The 24,572-nt window shown below is 47.9% G+C and overlaps 1 protein-coding gene across 3 annotated transcripts in view; it reads left to right on the top strand.

Annotated features, from left to right (window-relative positions):
• Positions 1 to 2,086: 2,086 nt before the first annotated feature.
• Positions 2,087 to 24,572, top strand: part of LOC144608783 (fasciculation and elongation protein zeta-1-like) — a 71,340-nt gene continuing 48,854 nt past the window's right edge. For all 3 annotated transcript variants that reach the window (XM_078426877.1, XM_078426876.1, XM_078426875.1), the window contains exons 1-2: positions 2,087 to 2,480; positions 23,971 to 24,070. In XM_078426877.1, coding sequence (XP_078283003.1) covers positions 2,125 to 2,480; positions 23,971 to 24,070 — 456 coding nt within the window. In that variant the 5' untranslated portion in view covers positions 2,087 to 2,124. The remainder of the gene's footprint in view (positions 2,481 to 23,970; positions 24,071 to 24,572) is intronic.

Below are 24,572 nucleotides of genomic sequence, written 5' to 3'. Positions count from 1 at the left end.
GGATGGGTTGCTGGGGTTATCCAATGCCTATCAAACTGCATCCCATCACGGGGTAACACGTGCCTGATAACAGGTACAGACCGGATGGGCTGAAGGGCCAGCTTCATTGGTGTATAACTCTCCCCGATGGACCAGCAAAGACAAGGCGGAGAGAATTATTGACACCGATTGGGTCTGGAACATGCAGCAGTACAGCACAGGAACAGGCCCTTCAGCCCACAATATCTGTGCCAAACATGATGCCAAAAACCAACTCTTATCTGCCTGCACATAATCCATATCCCTCCATACCTTGAATATCCAGGTGCTTTTCTAAAAGCTTCTTGAGCGCCACTATCGTATCTGCCGCCACCACCATCCCTAGCAGCCTGCTCCAGACACACACTACCCTCTGTGTACAAAACTTGCTCCACACATCTCCTTTAAACTTTGCCCCTCTCACCTTAAACCTATGCCCTCTACCACTTGATATTTCCATCATGGGAAAAAGGTTGCGACTGTCTACCCTATCTAGGTAGGCCCCCCTCGGTCATGGCTGACCATGGGTAATGCATCCTAGTTGGCTGCTTGCTCCACACCTCGGCTAGAGCAGCGTCGCTTGTGGCTGAACAGACCAATGCGGGAGTGACAGTCTCTGTGGCAAAGGTCACATTTGTGTGTGGTCTCTGGCCTGTTGAAGTTGCTGCGCTCCTTTCTGCATGCCCGCTTGTCTGCCGCTGCGTTCATCAGTTTCTCTTCCCCCGTTTGAGATGTTGGTTCAGGGTACCCTATCTATGCCTCTCATCATTGTGTGTACTTCCATCAGGTCCCTCTCATCCTCCTGACCTGCCAGTGAAAACAATCCAAGCCTGTCCAATCTCTCCCTTTACCTAATACCCTCTAATCTAGAACATCATTCTGGTAAAATAGACACAAATTGTTGGAGTGTCTCAGTGGGCTACTCCATCATTTTGGAGGTTGGATTGAGTTGGTTAAGTTGAGAAGGGGGGGGGAGGGCAATAAACTGACCATTTCTCGCCTCCAATTTATTCCCCCCAACCTCTACTTTCAGTCTGAAGAAGGTTTCTTGGTTTCTTGGTGTTTGGTCCTCCAAAATATTCCAGATGGAATTTAAACTGGAGGTGAAGGGGTCCAATGCAAAACGTCACCAACTCTTTTTCTCCAGAGGTGCTACTTGACCCCCATGAGTTACTCCAGCATTTTGTGTCCATCTTCCATCTTCCGTGTGAACCAGCATCTACAGTTCCTTCCTGAGCATCATTCTGGCAACATGTGTCAACAAAGTGCCATTGGAACCATGGATTAAATAAGGAGATCGGAACTAGTGATAAACACAAAATGCTGAAGAAGGGTCTCGACCCGAAACGTCACCCATTCCTTCTCTCCTGAGATGCTCCCTGCCCCGCTGAGTTACTCCAGCATTTTGTGTTAGAAAATAACTGCAGATACTGGTACAAATCGAAGGTATTTATTCACAAAATGCTGGAGTAACTCAGCAGGTCAGGCAGCATCTCAGGAGAGAAGGTATGGGCGATGTTTCGGGTGGAGACCCCTTTCTTCAGCATTTTGTGTTTATCATATCATATCATATATATACAGCTGGAAACAGGCCTTTTCGGCCCACCAAGTCCATGCCGCCCAGCGATCCCCGTACATTAACACTATCCTACACCCACTAGGGACATTTTTTACATTTACCCAGCCAATTAACCTACATACCAAACCATACCAAACTAGTTCCAAACCATTGACCTAATTTAATCAATGGTTCCAATGGCACATGTTGCCAGAATGATGCTCAGGAAGGAACTGTAGATGCTGGTTCACATGGAAGATAGACACAGAATGCTGGAGTAACTCATGGGGGTCAGGTAGCATCTCTGGAGAAAAAGATTTTGAGTCCATCTGCAGTTCATTGGAACTAATGGTATTGTTTCGCTGGGAGCTAGAATGGAGCCTCCTCTTTTGTTTGATGGCAAGGAGAGAGGTTTTATTTTTTGGGGAGGAGGGCGGGGAGAGAGTGGGATGTGCTGTGATTCCTCTCCTCTCCTCTCCTCTCCTGTGGAGCAGTGGTGATCTCACCTTGTTGCTCAATGCGCAGTCTCTCCGCAGTCTCGGAGCGCGATGGCAGCTCCGCTAGTCACTCTGGACGAGGAATGGCAGGACTTCTACGAGCTGAAGCCCGAGCGAGCCGGGGGACGGGGACATGGACATGGGCATGGGCAGATGGACGAGGAGAACCTGAACACCCAGCTGGGCTCGGTGAGAGCGGCGGGGGTCTCGCACCTGGAGGAGCTGAGCGAGCTGGACAATTTCGCCACCGAGATGATGAGTTTCAAGTCCATGGAAGACCTGGTCAACGACTTCGATGAGAAGCTCAACGTTTGTTTCCGAAATTACAACGAGAAGACGGAGAATCTGGCCCCGGTGATAAAGCAGGCGGCGGTACAGGAGGAGGAAGAATTCATCAGGGATGACGAGTAAGTGCTTTGTGGAAAAAACACACACACACACACCAACACAACACACAATTCACAATGAACAGTGAGGCACAAAATACAGTGAAGATTGTATATTCCCATTCATCGCCAAAACGCACGTTACTGAATCGATATTCACGCCGCTTTGGGGGGTATTGAAAAATATATATATATTGTTCAATCTCCCTGAGAATGAATTAATCCCCTTCATTGTCGATTCATCCCGGGTGTTGGATTCAACGAAGCGGGTTTCTGCTTTATGTAACAATGTCGCTGGTGCGCGTTGTAATCGCGGGTCTGCGTGGATATCTTTTGTTAGATGTGTTTTCGCAGGTTCCCGACACTGGGCACATCACCTACACACACACCACCGACACACACACCACCTACACACACACCACCTACACACACACCTACACACCACCTACACACCACCTACACACACACCACCTACACACACACCACCTACACACCACCTACACACCACCTACACACACACCACCGACACACCACCTACACACACACCACCGACACACCACCTACACACCACCGACACACCACCTACACACACACCACCTACACACCACCGACACACCACCTACACACACACCACCGACACACCACCTACACACACACCACCGACACACCACCTACACACCACCTACACACACACCACCTACACACCACCTACACACACACCACCTACACACACCACCTACACACCACCTACACACACACCACCTACACACACACCACCTACACACCACCTACACACACACCACCGACACACACACCACCTACACACACACCACCTACACACACACCACCTACACACACACCACCTATACGCACACCACCTACACACACATCACCTACACACACACCACCGACACACACACCACCTACACACACACCACTGACACACACCACCTACACACACACCACCGACACACCACCTACACGCCACCTACACACACACCACCTACACACCACCTACACACACACCACCTACACACACACCACCTACACACACACCACTGACACACACACCACCGACACACACACCACCGACACACACATCACCTACACACACACCACCTACACACACATCACCTACACACACACCACCGACACACACACCACCGACACACACACCACCGACACACATCACCTACACACACACCACCGACACACACACACCACCAACACACATCACCTACACACACACCACCGACACACATCACCTACACACACACCACCGACACACACCACCTACACACCATCTACACACACACCACCGACACACCACCTACACACACACCACCTACACACCACCTACACACCACCTACACACACACCACCTACACACATCACCTATACACACACCACCTACACACACACCACTGACACACACATCACCTACACACACACCACCGACACACACACACCACCGACACACCACCTACACACACACCACCTACACACCACCTACACACCACCTACACACACACCACCTACACACATCACCTACACACACACCACCTACACACACACCACTGACACACACATCACCTACACACACACCACCGACACACACACACCACCGACACACACCACCTACACACACACCACCGACACACACACCACCTACACACACACCACCTACACACCACCTACACACACACCACCGACACACACACCACCTACACACACACCACCTACACACACACCACCTACACACACACCACCTATACGCACACCACCTACACACACATCACCTACACACACACCACCGACACACACACCACCTACACACACACCACTGACACACACCACCTACACACACACCACCGACACACCACCTACACGCCACCTACACACACACCACCTACACACCACCTACACACACACCACCTACACACACACCACCTACACACACACCACTGACACACACACCACCGACACACACACCACCGACACACACATCACCTACACACACACCACCTACACACACATCACCTACACACACACCACCGACACACACACCACCGACACACACACCACCGACACACATCACCTACACACACACCACCGACACACACACACCACCAACACACATCACCTACACACACACCACCGACACACATCACCTACACACACACCACCGACACACACCACCTACACACCATCTACACACACACCACCGACACACCACCTACACACACACCACCTACACACCACCTACACACCACCTACACACACACCACCTACACACATCACCTATACACACACCACCTACACACACACCACTGACACACACATCACCTACACACACACCACCGACACACACACACCACCGACACACCACCTACACACACACCACCTACACACCACCTACACACCACCTACACACACACCACCTACACACATCACCTACACACACACCACCTACACACACACCACTGACACACACATCACCTACACACACACCACCGACACACACACACCACCGACACACACCACCTACACACACACCACCGACACACACACCACCTACACACACACCACCGACACACACCACCTACACACACACCACCTACACACACACCACCGACACACACACCACCTACACACACACCACCTACACACACACACCACCTACACACACACCTACACACACACCACCGACACACACACCTACACACCACCTACACACACACCACCTACACACACACCACCGACACACACACCACCTACACACACACCACGGACACACCACCTACACACACACCACCTACACACACACCACCTACACACACCACCTACACACACACCACCTACACACACACACCACCGACACACATCACCTACACACACCACCTACAAACACACCACCTACACACACACCACCTACACACCACCTACACACACACCACCGACACACACACCACCTACACACACACCACCGACACACACCACCTACACACACACCACCTACACACATCACCTACACACACACCACCTACACACACACCACCTACACACACACCACCTACACACTACCTACACATACATCACCTACACACACACCACCGACACACACCACCTACACACCACCTACACACCACCTACACACACACCACCTACACACACACCACCGACACACACCACCGACACACACACCACCGACACACACCATCGACACACACATCACCTACACACATCACCTACACACACACCACCGACACACACACACCACCGACACACATCACCTACACACATGCCACTGACACACACACCACCGACACACACACCACCGACACACATCACCTACACACACATCACCTACACACACACCACCGACACACACCACCTACACACACACCACTGACACACACACCACCGACACACACACCACCGACACACATCACCTACACACACACACCACCGACACACCACCTACACACACACCACCTACACACCACCTACACACCACCTACACACACACCACCTACACACATCACCTACACACACACCACCTACACACACACCACCGACACACACACCACCTACACACACACCACCTACACACACACCACCTACACACACACACCACCTACACACACACCTACACACACACCACCGACACACACACCTACACACCACCTACACACACACCACCTACACACACACCACCGACACACACACCACCTACACACACACCACCGACACACCACCTACACACACACCACCTACACACACACCACCTACACACACCACCTACACACACACCACCTACACACACACACCACCGACACACATCACCTACACACACCACCTACAAACACACCACCTACACACACACCACCTACACACCACCTACACACACACCACCGACACACACACCACCTACACACACACCACCGACACACACCACCTACACACACACCACCTACACACATCACCTACACACACACCACCTACACACACACCACCTACACACACACCACCTACACACTACCTACACATACATCACCTACACACACACCACCGACACACACCACCTACACACCACCTACACACCACCTACACACACACCACCTACACACACACCACCGACACACACCACCGACACACACACCACCGACACACACCATCGACACACACATCACCTACACACATCACCTACACACACACCACCGACACACACACACCACCGACACACATCACCTACACACATGCCACTGACACACACACCACCGACACACACACCACCGACACACATCACCTACACACACATCACCTACACACACACCACCGACACACACCACCTACACACACACCACTGACACACACACCACCGACACACACACCACCGACACACATCACCTACACACACACCACCGACACACATCACCTACACACACCACCTACACACATCACCTACACACACACCACCCAGAGACAGCAAAAGGATTAAAAACGGAACACCAGATTGCATTAAAAAAATAAATTAAAATTCATTTAAAAATAGCATTATTATTATTATTATTACTACTATTATTACTACCACTATTAGTATTGTACATTTTATTATTATTATTATTATTATTATTATTATTATATTATTATTAGTAGTAGTAGTAGTAGGATTATTAGTATTATTATTATTACTACTACTATTAGTATTGTACATTTTATTATTATTATTATTATTATTATATTAGTAGTAGTAGTATTATTAGTATTATCACTACTACTATTATTATTGTACATTTTATTATTATTATTATTATTATTGTAAGAAAATAACTGCAGATATTTCGAAGGTACAAATCGAAGGTATTTATTTCACAAAATGCTGGAGTAACTCAGCAGGTCAGGCAGCATCTCAGGAGAGAAGGAATGGGTGACGTTTCGGGTCGAGTCTGAAGAAGGGTCTCGAACCGAAACGTCACCCATTCCTTCTCTCATGAGATGCTGCCTGACCTGCTGAGTTACTCCAGCATTTTGTAAAATTATAGAGAGAGAGAGAGAGAGAGAGAGAGAGAGAGAGAGACACTGAGAGAGAGAGAGAGAGAGAGACACACACTGAGAGAGAGAGAGAGAGTCACACAGAGAGAGAGAGAGAGAGAGAGAGAGAGAGAGAGACACACACTGAGAGAGAGAGAGACACACTGAGAGAGAGAGAGAGAGAGAGAGACACACTGAGAGAGAGAGAGAGAGACACACACACTGAGAGAGAGAGAGACACACTGAGAGAGAGAGAGACACACACACTGAGAGAGAGAGAGACACTGAGACTGTGTAGGAAGAGGAGAGAGAGACACACTGAGACTGTGTAGGAAGAGGAGAGAGACACACACTGAGACTGTGTAGGAAGAGGAGAGAGAGATGAGAGAGAGATGAGAGAGAGAGAGAGAGAGAGAGAGAGAGAGAGAGAGAGAGAGAGAGAGAGAGAGAGAGAGAGAGAGAGAGATGAAAGACTGTGTAGGAAGAGGATGTGTAGGAAGGGGCTGCAGATGCTGGTTTACACCGAAGATAAACACAAAGAGCTGGAGTAAGTCAGCGGGTTAAACAGCATATCAGGAGAGAAGGAATGGGTGACTTTTTGGAAGTGGTGAAAGACTGATGCCTTTACTATCCACTTGAGGTGACTTGGTTACCATGAGATCTTGTTGGCCACCACTCTGGATTTTGTGTAGGAAGGAACTGCAGAAGGGTCTGAAGAAGGGTCTCGACCCGAAACGTCACCATTCCTTCTCTCCTGAGATGCTGCCTGACCTGCTGAGTTACTCCAGCATTTTGTGAATAAATACCTTCGATTTGTACCAGCATCTGCAGTTATTTTCTTACACTAAAGGAACTGCAGATGCTGGTTTACACCAAAGATTGCCACAAAAAGCTGGAGGAACTCAACGGGACAGGTGGCATCTCTGGAGAGAAGGAATGGATGATGTTTCGGGTCGGGACCCTTCTTCAGACTGAGTGTCAGGGAGAGGGGAAGCAGTTTGTCATAAGGACAGGGAGGGCAGGTTCTGCAAGTGTGGACTCAGCAAAAGGCCTGGCATTCCTGTGAGAAAGTGCACAGTGATCACAAGATGCCAGGACGCGGCTAATCCACATGACAGGTCGTGCCCCACATTCACATTCAGTGGGAAATCTGTGCCCTCAGTCTCAGGCACGCCGCAGTCTGTTGTATTCATATTCAGATGCCTCTAATTAGTGGGAACGCAGAGGAGCTGTCGTTGCCTTAATGGCTCAGTGGGTAAATGCATTACTGAGTGTAGCACTGAGTCCCATCATCCAGGGGGCTGCCTGCTTGCGTACCCATGTGGAATCGCTGGTTTACCTGGTGCTGGAGTAAGGCTGCCAGGCTTGCTCTGAGTCCCTTTGCGCAAAGACAACTCAAATGCCCGGATGGAGTGGATGTGGTGAGGATGTTTCCACAAGTGGGAGAGTCTAGGACCAGAGGCCATAGCCTCTGAATAGAAGGGTGTTCCTTTAGAAGGATGATGATGAGGAGGAATCTCTTCAGCCAAAGGGTGGTGAATCGGTGGAATTCGTTGCCACAGAAGGCCAAGTCAATGGATCTTTACGAGGCGGAGATTAATAGATTCTTGATTAGTACAGATGTCAAGGGTTGTGGGGAAAAGGCAGGAGAATGGGGTTGAGAGAGGAAGAAAGATAAACCATGATTGATTGGAGGAATAGACTTCATGGGCTAAATAGCCTTATTCTGCTCCTATAACTTATGAACATAAAGTGACCTTCCGGTAATGCGGAAGCGTGTGATGTTGTGTGCCTGCAGGTGTATGTGCAGTCACGTCATTGTGAGTGTGTGGGCACATCATTATGTCTGTTCCGTGCCAGTACAAGACAAAGGCAGGTCCCTACATTGATGCCACCCACAGTCAACTTAATTTGTATTGCCCTGGGTCCAATTTGTTACACAACAGAGGGAAGCCATTCAGTCCATCCAATCAGTGCAATATAGTGTTTTCTAATGCAATATAGTCCAGCCTTATTTACCTGCTCTTTCTCCATGACCCTGCAATTTATTTTACCTTCAAAAAATTGTCCATTGAAATCCACAATGGAATCTGCATTCGTCACATTTTCTGTACATTTATTTGCTGTGCTAAAAACAAACACATTCTCACTTCTCGCCCTTGCTTCTTTTCACCAATCTTTTAAGTCTACGGTCTTGACGTCTTTGGTAGAGGGAAGAGCTTCTCCTTTGCTTTTCCCTCTCGCTATCTCCATCTGAATAAATCTGTTGTAATTGTGCATGCCTGTATCACATTTGTGGATAGAGAATGTTGCCAGGACTGGAAAACTGTAGCATTGAGCAAAGGTGCAGCTGGAGAAGATGGTGCTGAGCGAAACATTACGGTGTATATAGAAAATTCTGGGGATCCTAGGTAGAATAAATGGTAAGACCTCTCTGCACTCTCTCTAGCACGTTAACATCCTTCCTAAAGAGAAATGGCCACAATTGGACACAATACCTGAATTGTGACCTTCAATTCATGTTTTAAAAGATTTGACATAATCAATGCTTGTTTATGAAGCCCGGAATCTAATGTTCTTTGTTAATCAGTTCCTCTGCTTGTGAAACATGTTCACTCGGGAGTGCTCCAGGTAGTCTGTGGATCACCTTGAGGAACGTTAGCCATGGGGAAACTAGTTTGAATACTATGGTGTAATAATACACCATAGTGCTAGTAATGATACACGGTGACGCAGCGGTAGAGTTGCTGCCTTACAGCGCCAGAGACCCGAGTTAGATCCTGACTATGGGTGCTGTCTGTACGGAGTTTGTACGTTCTCCCCGTGACCTGCGTGGGTTTTCTCTGGGTGCCCAGGTTTCCTCCCACACTCCAAAGATGTACCGGTTTGTAGGTTTAATTGACTTTGGTAAAATTGTAAATTGTTCCTAGTATGTGAAGGATAGTGTTGGTGTATGGGGTGATCGCTGGTCGGCGCGGACACAGTGGGCCGAAGGGCCTGTTTCCGCGCTGTCTCTCTAAACTAAACTACTCTTGTGCAGTGGAGATGGTGCATGGAACAGTGTTGTAGTCAGCAACATCATTAATTTAGCATATTTTGGAAAGTGATTTGTAAATTCAACTCCTGCAATTAAATTCAAAATGATCAATACTCTGATAATGTGAAGGTTCCTGGCAATGCAATAAATGGTTTGGTGCTTCCTGAATTAAGCGAGCATTAACATCACGTCAAACAAAAATCTATGCAATTATCTACATATCGTCTAAAATGAACTGGCTTGGCTTTCATTTCCTTAACTCAGAGATTTGATTCCAACGCCAGATTCTGTTATCCAGTACACTGTTTAGTTGAGTTTAGTTTAATGTCATGTGTACCGAGGTACAGTGAAAAGCTTTTGTTGTGTGCAAACCAATCGGCGCAAAGACTATACATGATTACAATCGAGCAATCCACAGTGTACAGACATGATAAAGGGAATAACGTTTAGTGCCCAATAGAGTCCAGCAAAGTCCGAGAGTCTCCAGTGAGGTAGATAGTAGCTCAGGCTCACTCTCTCTTTATTGATAGTTGTTAAGGCAAAGCTGTGTAGTCATAGAAGGCATCTTTCAAAGGAGGCACAAAACAGGCACACCTGCCTGTGCCAGCGGCCCTGTATAGATCCCAAAACTATTTCAAGAAGACCAGTTTAGGGTGACACAATAGGTGCAGCTGGTAGAGCTGCTACCTCACAGTGCTGGAGACCTGGGTTCAATCCTGATGCCGGGTGTTGTTGGTGTGGAGTTTGCACGTTCTCCCTGTGACCGCGAGGGTTTCCTCTGGGAGTTCCGGTTTCCTCTCACGTCCCATAGTCATACGGGTTGGTACATTAAATGGCCTCGGTAAATTGCCCCAGGGTATAAGGAGAGGATGAGAAAATGGGATAACATAGAACTAAGTGTAAACGGTGAATTGATGATCATCATGTGCTCGTTGGGCTGAAGGGCCTGTTTCTATGCTGTACTTTTAAACTAAACTAGGCAGTTCTCATCAGGCCTCCTGACCAACAATTCCCAAAACAGGCATCATGTACAATTTGTCCATGTTTTTAATAGCCCCTATACTTCAAAATAAGCCCATGATGTAAAAATGAGATCTCTCGGTGCAAAAAACGAATGTATTTTGTTATTTTTGTTTGCGAGTCTATATTCTCCTGTTTGTTCTCTTTAAACCATGTGAAAATTCCAGCACGTGGGAAATAAAATTGATGCACATCCTTCATCATCTAAGTGTTCGTGGGGAAAATTTTAACTAACTGGACAAGGTCATGTGTAGAGCTGGTTTTGCATTATATTCACGTTTACTCTCCATTTAAGTTCGTGTTGAGTAAGATTATGGGGATTTAAAATGAGTGTTCTGTCTGTTGCTGAGGTTATCTCCATGCCAAGCCGGGTTAAAATTACTCCATCAATTAACCCTGTGAATAACTGGAGTGTTGTGCAGCAATGAGTTTCCTGTGCTGTCGGTTAATCTCTGCATGAAACCGCAAGGACATTAGCAGCGCCCAGAAGGGGGTGACAAATATCAGTGGGTTAAACTGTGGCACCTGCTGCCTTTGTAAACAGACGCACAGTGGTGCAGTGGTAGAGTTGCTGCCTTACAGCGCCGGAGACCCGGGTTCAATCCTAACTATGGGTGCTGCCTGTATGGAGTTTGTACGTTCTCCCCGTGACCGCTCGGGTTTTCTCCGGGTGGTTCCGGTTTCCTCCCACATTTCAAAGTCGTGCGGGTCTGTAGGTTAATTGGCTTCTGTAAATTGTCCCTTGAGTGCAGGATAGAAGTAGTATATGTTAGTCGGCATGGACTCGGTGGGCTGAAGGGCATGTTTCCACTCTGTATCGCTAAAGTAAACTAAACAAAACTAAAGGCCCCAAGAACAAATTTTGAAACAAAATAGGGGAGTAAGCTGCCCCCCTCTCAGTCAACATCTAAAAAAACAATGTTGCAGAATATCACATACCTACACGCGCTGATTGACTGCCACATATCTCAGCAAAGCTCCAGATATCAAACCTACTTCATTTTCTAAACAATGCTTTGATGTGTCTGTTACTAAAAATAGTGCTATACAAAGGGGCGTGGCTGTGTTCTGCAGCTGTGGCTCACCGGCAGTCTCCCTGTCTTTTTTTTGTTTTTTGTCTATTGTCATCGTTTAATGTACGTTTTGTTCTATTTTTAACTCTGTGTATGTGGGGGGGTGGTGGGGGGGTTGGGGGAAACCTTTTTTCAAATCTCCTCCTCAACGGAGATGCGACCTTTACCGTGTTGTGTCTCCGTTCGCGCTACGGCCTAACATCGTGGAGTCGGCGGCCTCCAACTGGGATCGACCTTGAAGACTCCGGTCGCAGGGCCTGGACGTACCTGGACTTACCATCTCGGAGGCTTCGGCCGTGGGCCCTGCAGACCGCAACATCGGGAGCTCGCAGGTCCCTGGCTGGCGACCGGTTTTTGGGAGCTCCAGCCGTAGCAGCTTCGACCGCCCCGAAGTGCGAGGTACGATCGACCCGCTCGCAGGCCCTTCATCACCCTGCGTGGCTCGGCCGCAGCACTTTTCATCGCCCGGTGGGGGCTCAGGACCTTCATCGGCCTGCTTGGCTCGGCCCTGGGACTTTCCATCGCCCAGTGGGGGCTCAGGACCTTCATCGGCCTGCTCGGCTCGGCTCGGCCCTGGCTTCCTCTCTTCCCCTTGCGATCCATTTATTAACTGCAAATGTGGCATTGTCAACCCTGCTCGTGAAAATCAACGTGAACTTCCTGAAACAAAAGTGTCGCCAAAAGTGAAAGAGACTCTGTTCATTATTCATGAGTGGAATCTTTCTTTATCCAGCCATTCATAACTCTGCTGCCAAATTTTAGGGCTTTCATCTTCACAGCCGAGATTTGTATTGTGCCTTTAAAATAGTGAAACAACATCAAATGAAATTCGACTTCTTCACATGAAGGAGGGAGAACAAATGACCAAAAGCTTGGACAGGTTGCCTCCCAAGATGGTGCCCAAGCCAGGGGACTCTCTGAGTGCTGGTCCCAGAAGTGGATCTGCAATCGTTCATTACAATCGCTCCACTCGTTTATCTGTACACTGTGGATAGCTTGATTGTAAATTTTCCCCGGTGTGGGACGAATAAAGGAATATATTATTATTATTGTAATCATGTAAAGTCTTTCTGCTGGCTGGAGAGCACGCAACATAAAAGCTTCTCACTGTACCTTGGTACACGTGACAATAATATACTAAACTTTAGATAGTTCCTCTGTCCCTCTCTTCCCCTCCTCCTTCCCAGATCTCCCTCTATCTTCCTGTCTCCACCTATATCCTTCTTTTGTCCCGCCCCCCCCTGACATCAGTCTGAAGAAAGGTCTCGACCCGAAAGTCACCCATTCCTTCTCTCCCGAGATGCTGCCCGACCTGCTGAGTTACTCCAGCATTTTGTGAATAAACTAAACTAAAGGTTTTGAGGAGTGACCTTGAGGAAGGAGGGAAGGAGTTAGCTAGTCTGAAGAAGGGTCTCGAACGAAACATCACCTTATTCCTTTTCTCCAGGGATGCTGCCGAACCCGCTGAGTTACTCCAGCATTTTGTGTCCACCCTCCCTCCCTTAGTTAGTTTTGTTTGTTAGTTTAGCTATTTGGTTAGTTTGGGCACACGATACATTTCCCCCTTGTTTAGGTTCTGTTCTCCAGCAGCCTGGCGTGATCCAGTGACGCAGGGGAGAAGTGAAGAACTCTGTTCATTCAATGCTCCTGGACGTGAAAGAGATATTTTATCCAACCATGGTCCTGAAGCTTCATTACTGCCCAGATCAGATCGGGCCATAAATCAGAAAACTCTCTTTGCTTCATAAGCAGCAAGAATTGTAACATCAGACTGTGTAATGTTATTAGTAGGAAGTATTAGTATTAGTTTTCCCTATATGACTATATTCCTGAGTCCCCACCGTCCACCAACTCTGTGTAAGAAGGAAGTGCAGATGCTGGTTTACACCGAAGATCGACAAAGTGCTGGATTAACTCAGCGGATCAGGCAGCATCTCCGGAGAGAAGGGATAGGTGAGGTTTCAGGTCGAGTCCCTTCTTCAGACTAGGAGTCAGGGAGGGGGGCACTGACCCCATCACTCCATCCTCATCCCTCATCCACAATCCCTCCCTTATTTACTCTACTTTTTACATTATTTTTTTATCAGATTCCAAAAACTGCAGCAGTTTGGTGTGCCCATGTGTCACCTCTGTTGCTATCTCGAACCTTCCCTCTCCCATCTGACTCTGTGCCATCAACCCTTCCTCACTTGGGTCTACCTACAACCTGCCAGCCCTTGCCCCAGCCTTCTCCATCACCTCTTTATACCAGCTACCGGGATAACAATGTGAACAGGTGATCGATGGTCAGCGTGGGCTTGGGTGAGCCGAAGGGCATGTTTCCATGCTGAATCTTTCAATCGATTCAATCAATCAATCAATCAATCTCTTTTCTACTCCTTCAATCCAGACCAAGGGTCTCAAACCAAAATGTCAACTGTCCATTGCCCTCCACAGATGCTGCCTGATTAGCTGAGTTCCAGCAGCACCTTGCTTTTTAGTCATGATATAGTAGTTATATTCTGGGGAATATTTTATTCAGTAGTCCCTGGAACACATTTGAGGGAATTGGGACCATAACGAATAGTGTAATGTGAGTAATTTTCAATCAGTCAACTGTTATAATCCTCCATCAATTCCCCAAAATCAGGAGAGATTCTTGATGATCAGCTGGTTTGATAACACTTATTTTGGATTGGCATTCAAAGTCGCTTCTAATCCCCAGCCCTGACTGATTCTGTACCTGTACAGAAGACGTGCTCATGAATGGAGAATAATACTGTCAGATGGCGCACATTAATTAACACATGGGCACTTTCTGCAATGGGACCTTTGCATCGTAGGGTTGTGAAGCTACAGAACGGTGCAAACTACTAGTGAAAGCCGCTGATCATATTTCCTTTGCTAAACCAGGTACCGGCAGTTCAGGGGTTTACTGAACGGATCGCTGGCGTGGCTGGGTTGCCTGAGGAGGAAGAGCTGGACTGGGCACGTGCATCCTCTGGTTAGAGAAGGGCGAGGGAAACGATTGAAACACATGAGATCCTGATGCTCCTGATGTGTCATGGTTGAGATGTGGAAATTATATTTCCATCTACGGGGTAATCTCGAGTTTGGGTCACACTGTAAAAAAAGCCATCCATTTAAAGCAGAGTTTAGGTTAGAGATACAACATGGAAGCATGCCCTGAGTCTGCGCCGACCAGCAATCCCCGCACACTAACGCCATCCTACACATACGAGGGGGAATTTTCAATCTTACCAAGCCAATTAACCTACAAACCTTGACGTCTTTGGAGTGTGAGAGGGAACAGGAGATCCCGGAGAAAATCCACACAGGCAAGGGGGAGAACGTAAAATAATTGATGTACGTAGGGACCTTGGGATGCAAGTCGATAACTCCCTGAAAGTGGCAACACAAGTAGATAGAGTGGGAAAGAATGCCGTGTAGGAAAATAACTGCAGATGCTGGTACAAATCGAACCTCTCACAATATTCAACCTCTCCTTGGCAAAGTCCGTGGTCCCTGCATGCTTCAAAAGATCCATCATTGTACCGGTGCCAAAGAATGCCTCTCCAGCGTGTTTAAATGACTACCGACCGGTGGCCCTCACCTCGGTTGTCATGAAATGCTTTGAGAGGCTAGTCAAGAAGCACATCTGCGCCCTCCTTCCTCGCAACATGGACCCACTACAGTTCGCATACCGTCCGAACAGGTCCACGGATGATGCGGTCTCCCAGGTTCTACACACCGCTCTCTCTCATCTGGACAGCCAGGGGGGCTATGTGAGGATGCTGTTCATTGACTTTAGTTCAGCATTCAACACAATAGTCCCCAGCAGACTGGTTGAGAAGCTGCTGGAACTGGGGCTTAGCACCCCTCTGTGTGCCTGGGTCCTGGACTTTCTCACTGCCAGGCCCCAAGTGGTCAGGATGGGGGAACACACATCTAGCTCCCTCACCCTGAACAAAGGATCCCCCCAGGGCTGCGTCCTTAGCCCCCTACTGTACTCCCTGTGCACACATGACTGTAGGGCCAGGTTCAGCTCAAACTCCATCATCAAGTTTGCTGATGACACTGTGGTGGTGGGCCGGATCTCCAACAACGATGAGAAGGCCTACCGGGAGGAGGTGGCTGATCTGGCACTCTGGTGTCAGGACAATAGCCTCCTCTTGAATGTCACTAAAACAAAGGAGCTGATTGTGGACTTCAGAAGGGCTAAACATCCAAGGACATACACGCCACTGGAGATAAATGGGTCTATTGTGGATAGGGTGAGCAGTTTCAAATACTTGGGAGTCCGCATCGCAGAGGATCTGACGTGGGCAACGCACATTGCCGCACTGGTGGGTAAGGCTAAGCAGCGCCTTTACCACCTTAGACAACTGAGGAAATTCAGAGTGTCGCTGAGGATCCTTCATTGCTTCTACTCTGGGGCTGTAGAGAGCATCCTGTCCGGCAACATTACAGTCTGGTTTGGGAACAGCTCTGCCCAGGACAGGATGGCCCTGCAGAGAGTAGTGCGTTCGGCAGAACGCACCATGGGAACTACACTCGTCCCCCTGCAGGACCTATACATCAGGAGGTGCAGATCCAGAGCAAGCAAGATCATGAGGGACCCCTGCCACCCCAGTAACGGACTGTTCCAGATGCTACGATCAGGCAAACGCCTCCGCTGTCACGCTGTGAAAACGGAGAGGATGAGACGGAGCTTCTTCCCACAGGCCATCAGGACTGTCAACTTTGATAACCCCAGAGACTAAATTTTTGTCGACACTTTTTGTGCTATGTTTAGTAACTTATTAACTTTATTTATATGCTGTAACTGTAATTATTTTTGTGCACAACCCGCAGGCATTGCCACTTTCATTTCACTGCACATCGAGTATGTGTATGTGACAAATAAATTTGACTTGACTTGACTTGAAAGGTATCACAAAATGCTGGAGTAACTCAGCAGGTCAGGCAGCATCTAGGAGAGAGGGAATGGGTGACTGAAGAAGGGTCTCGACCCGGAACGTCGCCCATTCCCTCTCTTCTAGAGGCTGCCTGACCTGCTGACTGACTCCAGCATTTTGGGAAAGAATGCTTGCCCTTATTAGTCAGGCATTGAGTAGAAGGGGAGTACCATGATGCAGCTTTATAGGACTTTAGATAGGCCGCATTTGGAGTATTGGTTGCAGTTCTGGTCACCCATTACAGCGAGGCTTTGGAAAGGATGCAGAGGAGGTTTACCAGAATGATAATTGAATGAGAGGATATTAGCTACAGGGAGAGGTTGGACAGGCTTAGATAGTTTTTCTCTGAAATGCCAGAGTTTGCTGGGAGACTTGATAGAAGTTTTTTAAATTATGAGAGGAATAGGTAGGTTAGAGACAGAGAAACAGATAGTCAGAACCTATTTCCCAGCATGGAAATATCAATACCAGAGGGCATACGTTTATGGTGAAAGGGGCAAAGTATGAAGGAGGCTTGCGGGGCATGTTTCTTTGCACAGAGGAAAGTGAGTGACTGGAATTCTCTGATGGGCTCGTGGTGGAGATAGACAGGATAGTGGCATTTAGAGACTTGTGGATAAGCACTTGGGTGTGCAGGGAATGGAGGGATGTGGATTATGTGTAGGCAGATAAGGGTTGGTCTAGGCATCATGTTTGGCACAGGCCGAAAGGCCTGTTCCCATGCTGTACTTTTCCATATTCTGCGTTCTTTTCAAATAACTCTTGACAGGGGCATCTTCCACTCCTCACATGGATCAATTCATCCTGGACTTGGAATGTTGCATGCAGTTCTGGCCACCCATTATTCGCCTTCCTGTAGCCTCACCAAAATCCTACAAAGCTGCATCACGACATTCCTCTGCTACTATTCCTCTTCTGTATATCCATCACACAACGGATGGTGGGTGTATGGAACAAACTGCCAGAGGAGGTAGTTGAGGCGGGGACTATCCCAACGTTTAAGAAACAGTTAGACAGGTACATGGATTGGACAAGTTTGGAGGGATATGGACCAAGCACAGGCAGGTGGGACTAATGTAGCTGGGACATGTTGGCCGGTGTGGGCAGGTTGGGCCGAAGGGCCTGGTTCCACACTGTATCACTCCATGTCTCTATGACTCTATGACTCTATGACTCTACTCAATCAATCCTCGATCCTGATGGACTGCCTGGTCAAAAATTAATAGTAAATCCTGACCATGTCCCAACGTATTCCTCAAACAATCCGACACGAGCCTCAAGCTTTTGCTAATACATGGATCAAAACTGATGTTAAAAGTCCATGGAGAGTAAACAATAAACTTTTGTCTCTTAATAACATCAACATGAAGGCTGGACACATGATGTTCTGGGTTGTTATCAATTGCCAGCAGGATATAATGAGACAGATAACCCTGTTGTTATGGATGGGAGCATCGCCCAGAGTAAAAAAATTACCATTTTATTGCATTTTGTAATGGAACTCATCCAGTTCTCTTTTATCTGTAATTTTCATGAAAAAATAAATCTCATCTTTATCTTCCTTCTGTCTTTCAACTTCTTCTGTCCAAGTTGGTAAGAGCACTTTGTCATGACCGGGAATATAATAGTGTTTTAATGGGTTTGATGGACATCAAGCCTTGAGATTGTACTGAGCAATGATTAGTGACAAACGCTTAAAGCATGAAGAATCACTGGCCATTATGTTAATGGATAGATTGATGAGAGTCAGCATTTCCATTAGAACTGTGAGCAGAGGGACAGTAAATGAATGCAATAAGTGCTGACCTTCAAAAGCATAATTTCCAATCAGTCAGCTTCTGCTGACTCACTCATTCTGTGGCCTCTGGATAACATTTCCAAATCATAATCATCCATAAATAAACCTGAGCCACAAATCATCCCTAAGTAAACCTGAGCCACAAATATTTGCATAAACATGCTAGCCATGCCCTGGAGAACAGGAGACTGAGGGGCAAAGCAAATGAAAGGTTTTGATAGGATAAATGCAACTAATTCTCTGATGGGAAAGTTCACAAATGAACAATGCAATTTTAAAATTTGAGCCAGGCCATTTAGGAAGGCAATGAGAAAGATATTGAGTTCATAAGTGATAGGAGCAGAATTAGACCATTCGGCCCATCAAGACTACTCCGCCATCCAATCGTGACTGATGTATCTTTCCCTCTCAACCCCATTCTCCTGCCTTCTCCCCACAACCCCTGACACCCGTAATAATCAAGAATATCTCTATCTCTGCCTTAAAAATATCCATTGACAGCCTCCACAGCCTTCTGTGCATTGGAGTCTCGGAGATACAGCATGGAGGCAGACCCTTCCGCCCATCAAGTCTATGACAACCCATTAATCCTATTTAATCTCACTTTCTATTTTTCAATTCCCACCTGTGACTAGTGGTGTCTTGTACCAACCTAGTATCCATCATCTGCTTAGTTCTGGTGTCTAATATCTCTCCCAAATCTGGATCTCCCTCACCAATCTGCACCACCCTCTGTTCTCTTCCCAACCACCTGCGACCTTTAACCATGGGATCGCCACGTTCATCACAGCCTTACCTTGCCTCCAAATGCCCCTCAACAGCTCCCCGTCTGATCCTTGCCCTCGCATCCTACTTGTCCCAGATTACTGCCTTGTGTCACAGGAGCTCCTCCATCCACAGTCTTAAACAGACTGACTTCATAGCACTTAATTTAAAAAAAAAAATGTATCCTAACTTCAGAGTTTATACCCCATGTTGTAGCTCTCCCCAACCAACTAAAGAATGTCGTTCTGGTCAATATGCAACTTATTCTCCACAGGTGTTGAAACATGTAGAGTATTTGCACCCTTTATGTAGAAACATAAGGAACTGCAGACACTGGTTTACACAGAGGGACACAAGATGCTGGAGTGTCTCAGCAGGTCAGGCAGCATCGCTGGAGAACATGGATAGGAGACATTTCCGGTCGTGGCCTTTGTTCAGACTGAACCTTTGCTGTGTTTGTTTCAAGGCTGGCTTTGGTGCTTGCCTTGGATCTGAAGACTGGGAATTCATCCTGAAATGAGTCACCACCAACACCAGTGGGAAACCAGTTGCTTGTGTTCAAGTGCCTGAACCCTGCTGACAAAGATGGTAGTTCCTGGTGGGATTCGGAGAGCTTATACTAGACATCCCAGGGACATACTTATTGGACAAAATTCTAATCAGCCCAGAGGGACATATTATGGTACTTTTGAGAAGATGATTAATGTAGGAACTAGGTCAGTGTGTTGAAGTCTGCAGCTGCCGTGTGATTTAATTCAGATTCTAGAAGTAAAAGAACAGTGCAGAGTGAAATCTAAAACCATCTTCTATCATCTATCTATCTATCTATCTATCTATCTATCTATCTATCTATCTATCTATCTATCTATCTATCTATCTATCTATCTATCTATCTATCTATCTATCTATCTATCTATCTATCTATCTATCTATCTATCTATCTATCTATCTATCTATCTATCTATCTTTCTATCTATCTCCCAAAAAAATCGGGTACGTCGAACAATCCCTGTTCCAGACGTACACTGGCCCCATCCCCGAACTCTACCTCCGCTACATCGACGACTGCATTGGTGCTACCTCTTGCACCCAAAAAAATCGGGTACGTCGAACAATCCCTGTTCCAGACGTACACTGGCCCCATCCCCGAACTCTACCTCCGCTACATCGACGACTGCATTGGTGCTACCTCTTGCACCCAAAAAAATCGGGTACGTCGAACAATCCCTGTTCCAGACGTACACTGGCCCCATCCCCGAACTCTACCTCCGCTACATCGACGACTGCATTGGTGCTACCTCTTGCACCCAAAAAAAAGTTTCTTCCTCGACCGTAGAACCAGCCAATCCCCATCGACCAACACTCTCCTCCACCTAGCAGAGCTGGTTCTTACCCTCAACAACTTCTCCTTTGACTCCTCCCACTTCCTCCAAACCAGAGGCGTAGCTATGGGCACTCACATGGGCCCTAGCTACGCCTGCCTCTTTGTCGGGTACGTCGAACAATCCCTGTTCCAGACGTACACTGGCCCCATCCCCGAACTCTACCTCCGCTACATCGACGACTGCATTGGTGCTACCTCTTGCACCCAAAAAAAAACAAACTCCCGAGATGCTGCCTGACCTGCTGAGTTACTCCAGCATTTTGTGAATAAATCAATTTGTACCAGCATCTGCAGTTATTTTCTTATATATATATATATATATCTATATATCTATCTATCTATCTATCTATCTATCTATCTATCTATCTATCTATCTATCTATCTATCTTCTTCTATAGATACTATTAAAACTCAGATCTTGTGAATATGTACATATGTTTGTATATATATTTCACTGATTTCGGCTGATTTCGGAAAAACTGTAAACCGTAGCGCCACAATTTTTGCACCACCTTAATCGCCACGCTGATCGCTACTAGAAAATGATATTTTCTATTTAATTCGGTTGTGTATTTTTTAAGTTACAGATGTTTTAAAGCGCTGCCCCCCACCTGATTTATTGGTTTTCAGTGGGGGGCGCTGTTGCGCGGCTGTGCTTAGTACGCATGCGCGACATCTCCTCACTCGCACCAAAAAAATGGAGGCTGTTAGCGGAGCAAGCCCGCGATCACCGGATCACCTCTCCTCTCTCCCCTTGCTTCTCTCCTCTCTCCCACACCCGGGAGAACCTCTCCACGCTATCCCCCCCCCCCCCCCCCACCTTTCACTCATACGATCCCCCGCGCCCCCCCCCACCATGGACCTTTCACTGATCCGCTCCCCGGCACCCCCCCCAATGGGCCTTTAAATGATGCTAAGAGTGTGTCTGGGGAAGAGAAAATGGGGGGGGGTCTGAGAATGGGGACTGGGGAGTGGGACAACAGGGGTCGTGTGGAGGGGACTTGATGGTGGGGGAAAGAGGGGTACTGGGAAAAGGGGAAGTCCCCCTCCCTCCCCTCTCCTCCCTCCCTCCTCACCTCCCCCCCTCCCCCCCTCTCTCCCCCCCTCCCTCCTCAACACCTCCCCCCCCCCATCTCTCCTCACCCTCCCCCCCCTCCCTCCCCCCCTCCCTCCACACCTCCATCCCTGGTGTGGGGAGAGTAAGAGTGGGGCTGGGGGAGGAGAGAATGGGGGGTGTGGGGACGGGCCCAACGGGCCCTCTTTGCTAGTTGTTAATAATATTGACATATTGACAGGACTTTCTGACAGTGGCTTGTTCAAAGAGCTGCCTTCCTGCCTTCTGAAACTTGCCGAGCGTCATCTCAAGAACAGAACAGGGAAACTCTTACTTGAAAGCCGAACCGCTGCAATACACGCATTTTGAAACTAGCAGCCCACGAACGAAGTGAGATCTTTGCCTCAGCAACATGGACTACAGTGTGGCATGGTGGGGCAGTGGTAGAGTTGCTGCCGTACAGCGCCAGAGACCCGAGTTCAATCCTGACTACGGGTGCTGTGTGTACCAAGTTTGTACGTTCTCCCCGTGACCTGTGTGGGTTTTCCCCGGGTGCTCCAGATTTCACACACTCCAAAGATGTGCAGGTTTACAGGTTAATTGGTTCGCTATACATGAAAATTGTCCCTAGTGTGCGTAGGATAGTGGGATAGTCCCTATCCCTAGTCCCTAGGGACTGCGCAGTGCGGACTCGGTGGGCCGAAGGGCCTGTTTCCGCGCTTTATCTCTAAACTAAAATTCTAAACGAAGACGGAGGAAGTCCACGTATAAACCTGCATTGGAGCCATTTGCATGGGGGAGCTGGATAGATTTGGGACAGAGTAGAGAGGGACTGGCACAGGGAGTAGCAGGGGAAGTTGTCGAGTAAGTGAGAGAGGTGGAGAGCACAAAGGCTGGGTTAGAGCAGGAAGATAGTCAGTTATGTCGAAACAAGGAGCTGCAGATGCTGGTTAGTACACAAAAGGACACAAAGTGCTGGGATAACTCAGCAGGTCAGGCAGCATCTCCAGAGAATATGGATAGGTGACGTTTCGGGTTGAGACCCTTCTTCAGGCACTCAAGAATGATCAGATTCTGAAGAAGATCCGAAACGTCATCTATCTCAGTTCTCCAGGGACGCTGCCTGACCAACTTAGTTACTCCAGCACTTTGCCCTTTTTTGTTAGCGATAAGCTGTTGGATGCGATCTTTTCTCCTGATTATTGTACCTGAGATCTAGGTGCGGCCCCACACTTTGGATGAGGGAAAGAAACGTGGCTGACAGTGGGATTAAAGGTGCTGATTGTCAGGGGCAGTGGCTTGTGTCTTGTGGCCGTGGATGCAGCTCCTCTGTGACAATGGGCACGTGGTCTCGGCGTGGGGCTGGGCTGTGGGCAGCTGACCACTAACAATGACCTTGTTTGTTGTAGGATCTGGGATGCTCTGACTGACAACTACATAACAAGTACAGCTGAGGACTGGCGAACAGCACGACTCCAGGAGCTCAACATGAACCTCTCCAACATGGAGGTAACGCTGAAGCCTCAATGAGGCAGCATTTACACTACCGGCTATCTCACAGCGCAAGGCATTGTTCCAGAACTAATTGGAGCTAGGTTTATGCTGCAGAATCTCTCTGGGTTTATTTATGTACCATATCCCTCTAGGTGCCCTAATACCAAAACGTTCCTTGGTTTGTAGGTTGATGATCATGATAATGATACTTTATTGTCACTTGCACCGAGCTAGGTGCAGTGAAATACTTTGTTTTTGCATCCAAAGTACAAGAAAGAGTCACCACAAAGAGTGGCACCGACAAAGTTATTAAAAGTGCTCATCCGTTCTTGGTCCCCCTTAGCTCCCGGTGATGTGGCCCGTTCACTTTGGTCCGGCCTTGAGACACCTTGTCCTCAGCCTAACATGACCTCAGCCTGATTTAGGGTTGCCAACTTGCTTAACCATCCCGTTTATTGGGCTAAATTGGTTTGTCCCGTATTTAGGGGACAAACGGGACATATCTGGACTTAGCTTT

This window comes from Rhinoraja longicauda, chromosome 32 (assembly GCF_053455715.1).
Source record: "Rhinoraja longicauda isolate Sanriku21f chromosome 32, sRhiLon1.1, whole genome shotgun sequence".
NCBI lineage: Eukaryota > Metazoa > Chordata > Chondrichthyes > Rajiformes > Arhynchobatidae > Rhinoraja > Rhinoraja longicauda.
This window is presented reverse-complemented; position numbering and strand designations above follow the sequence as displayed.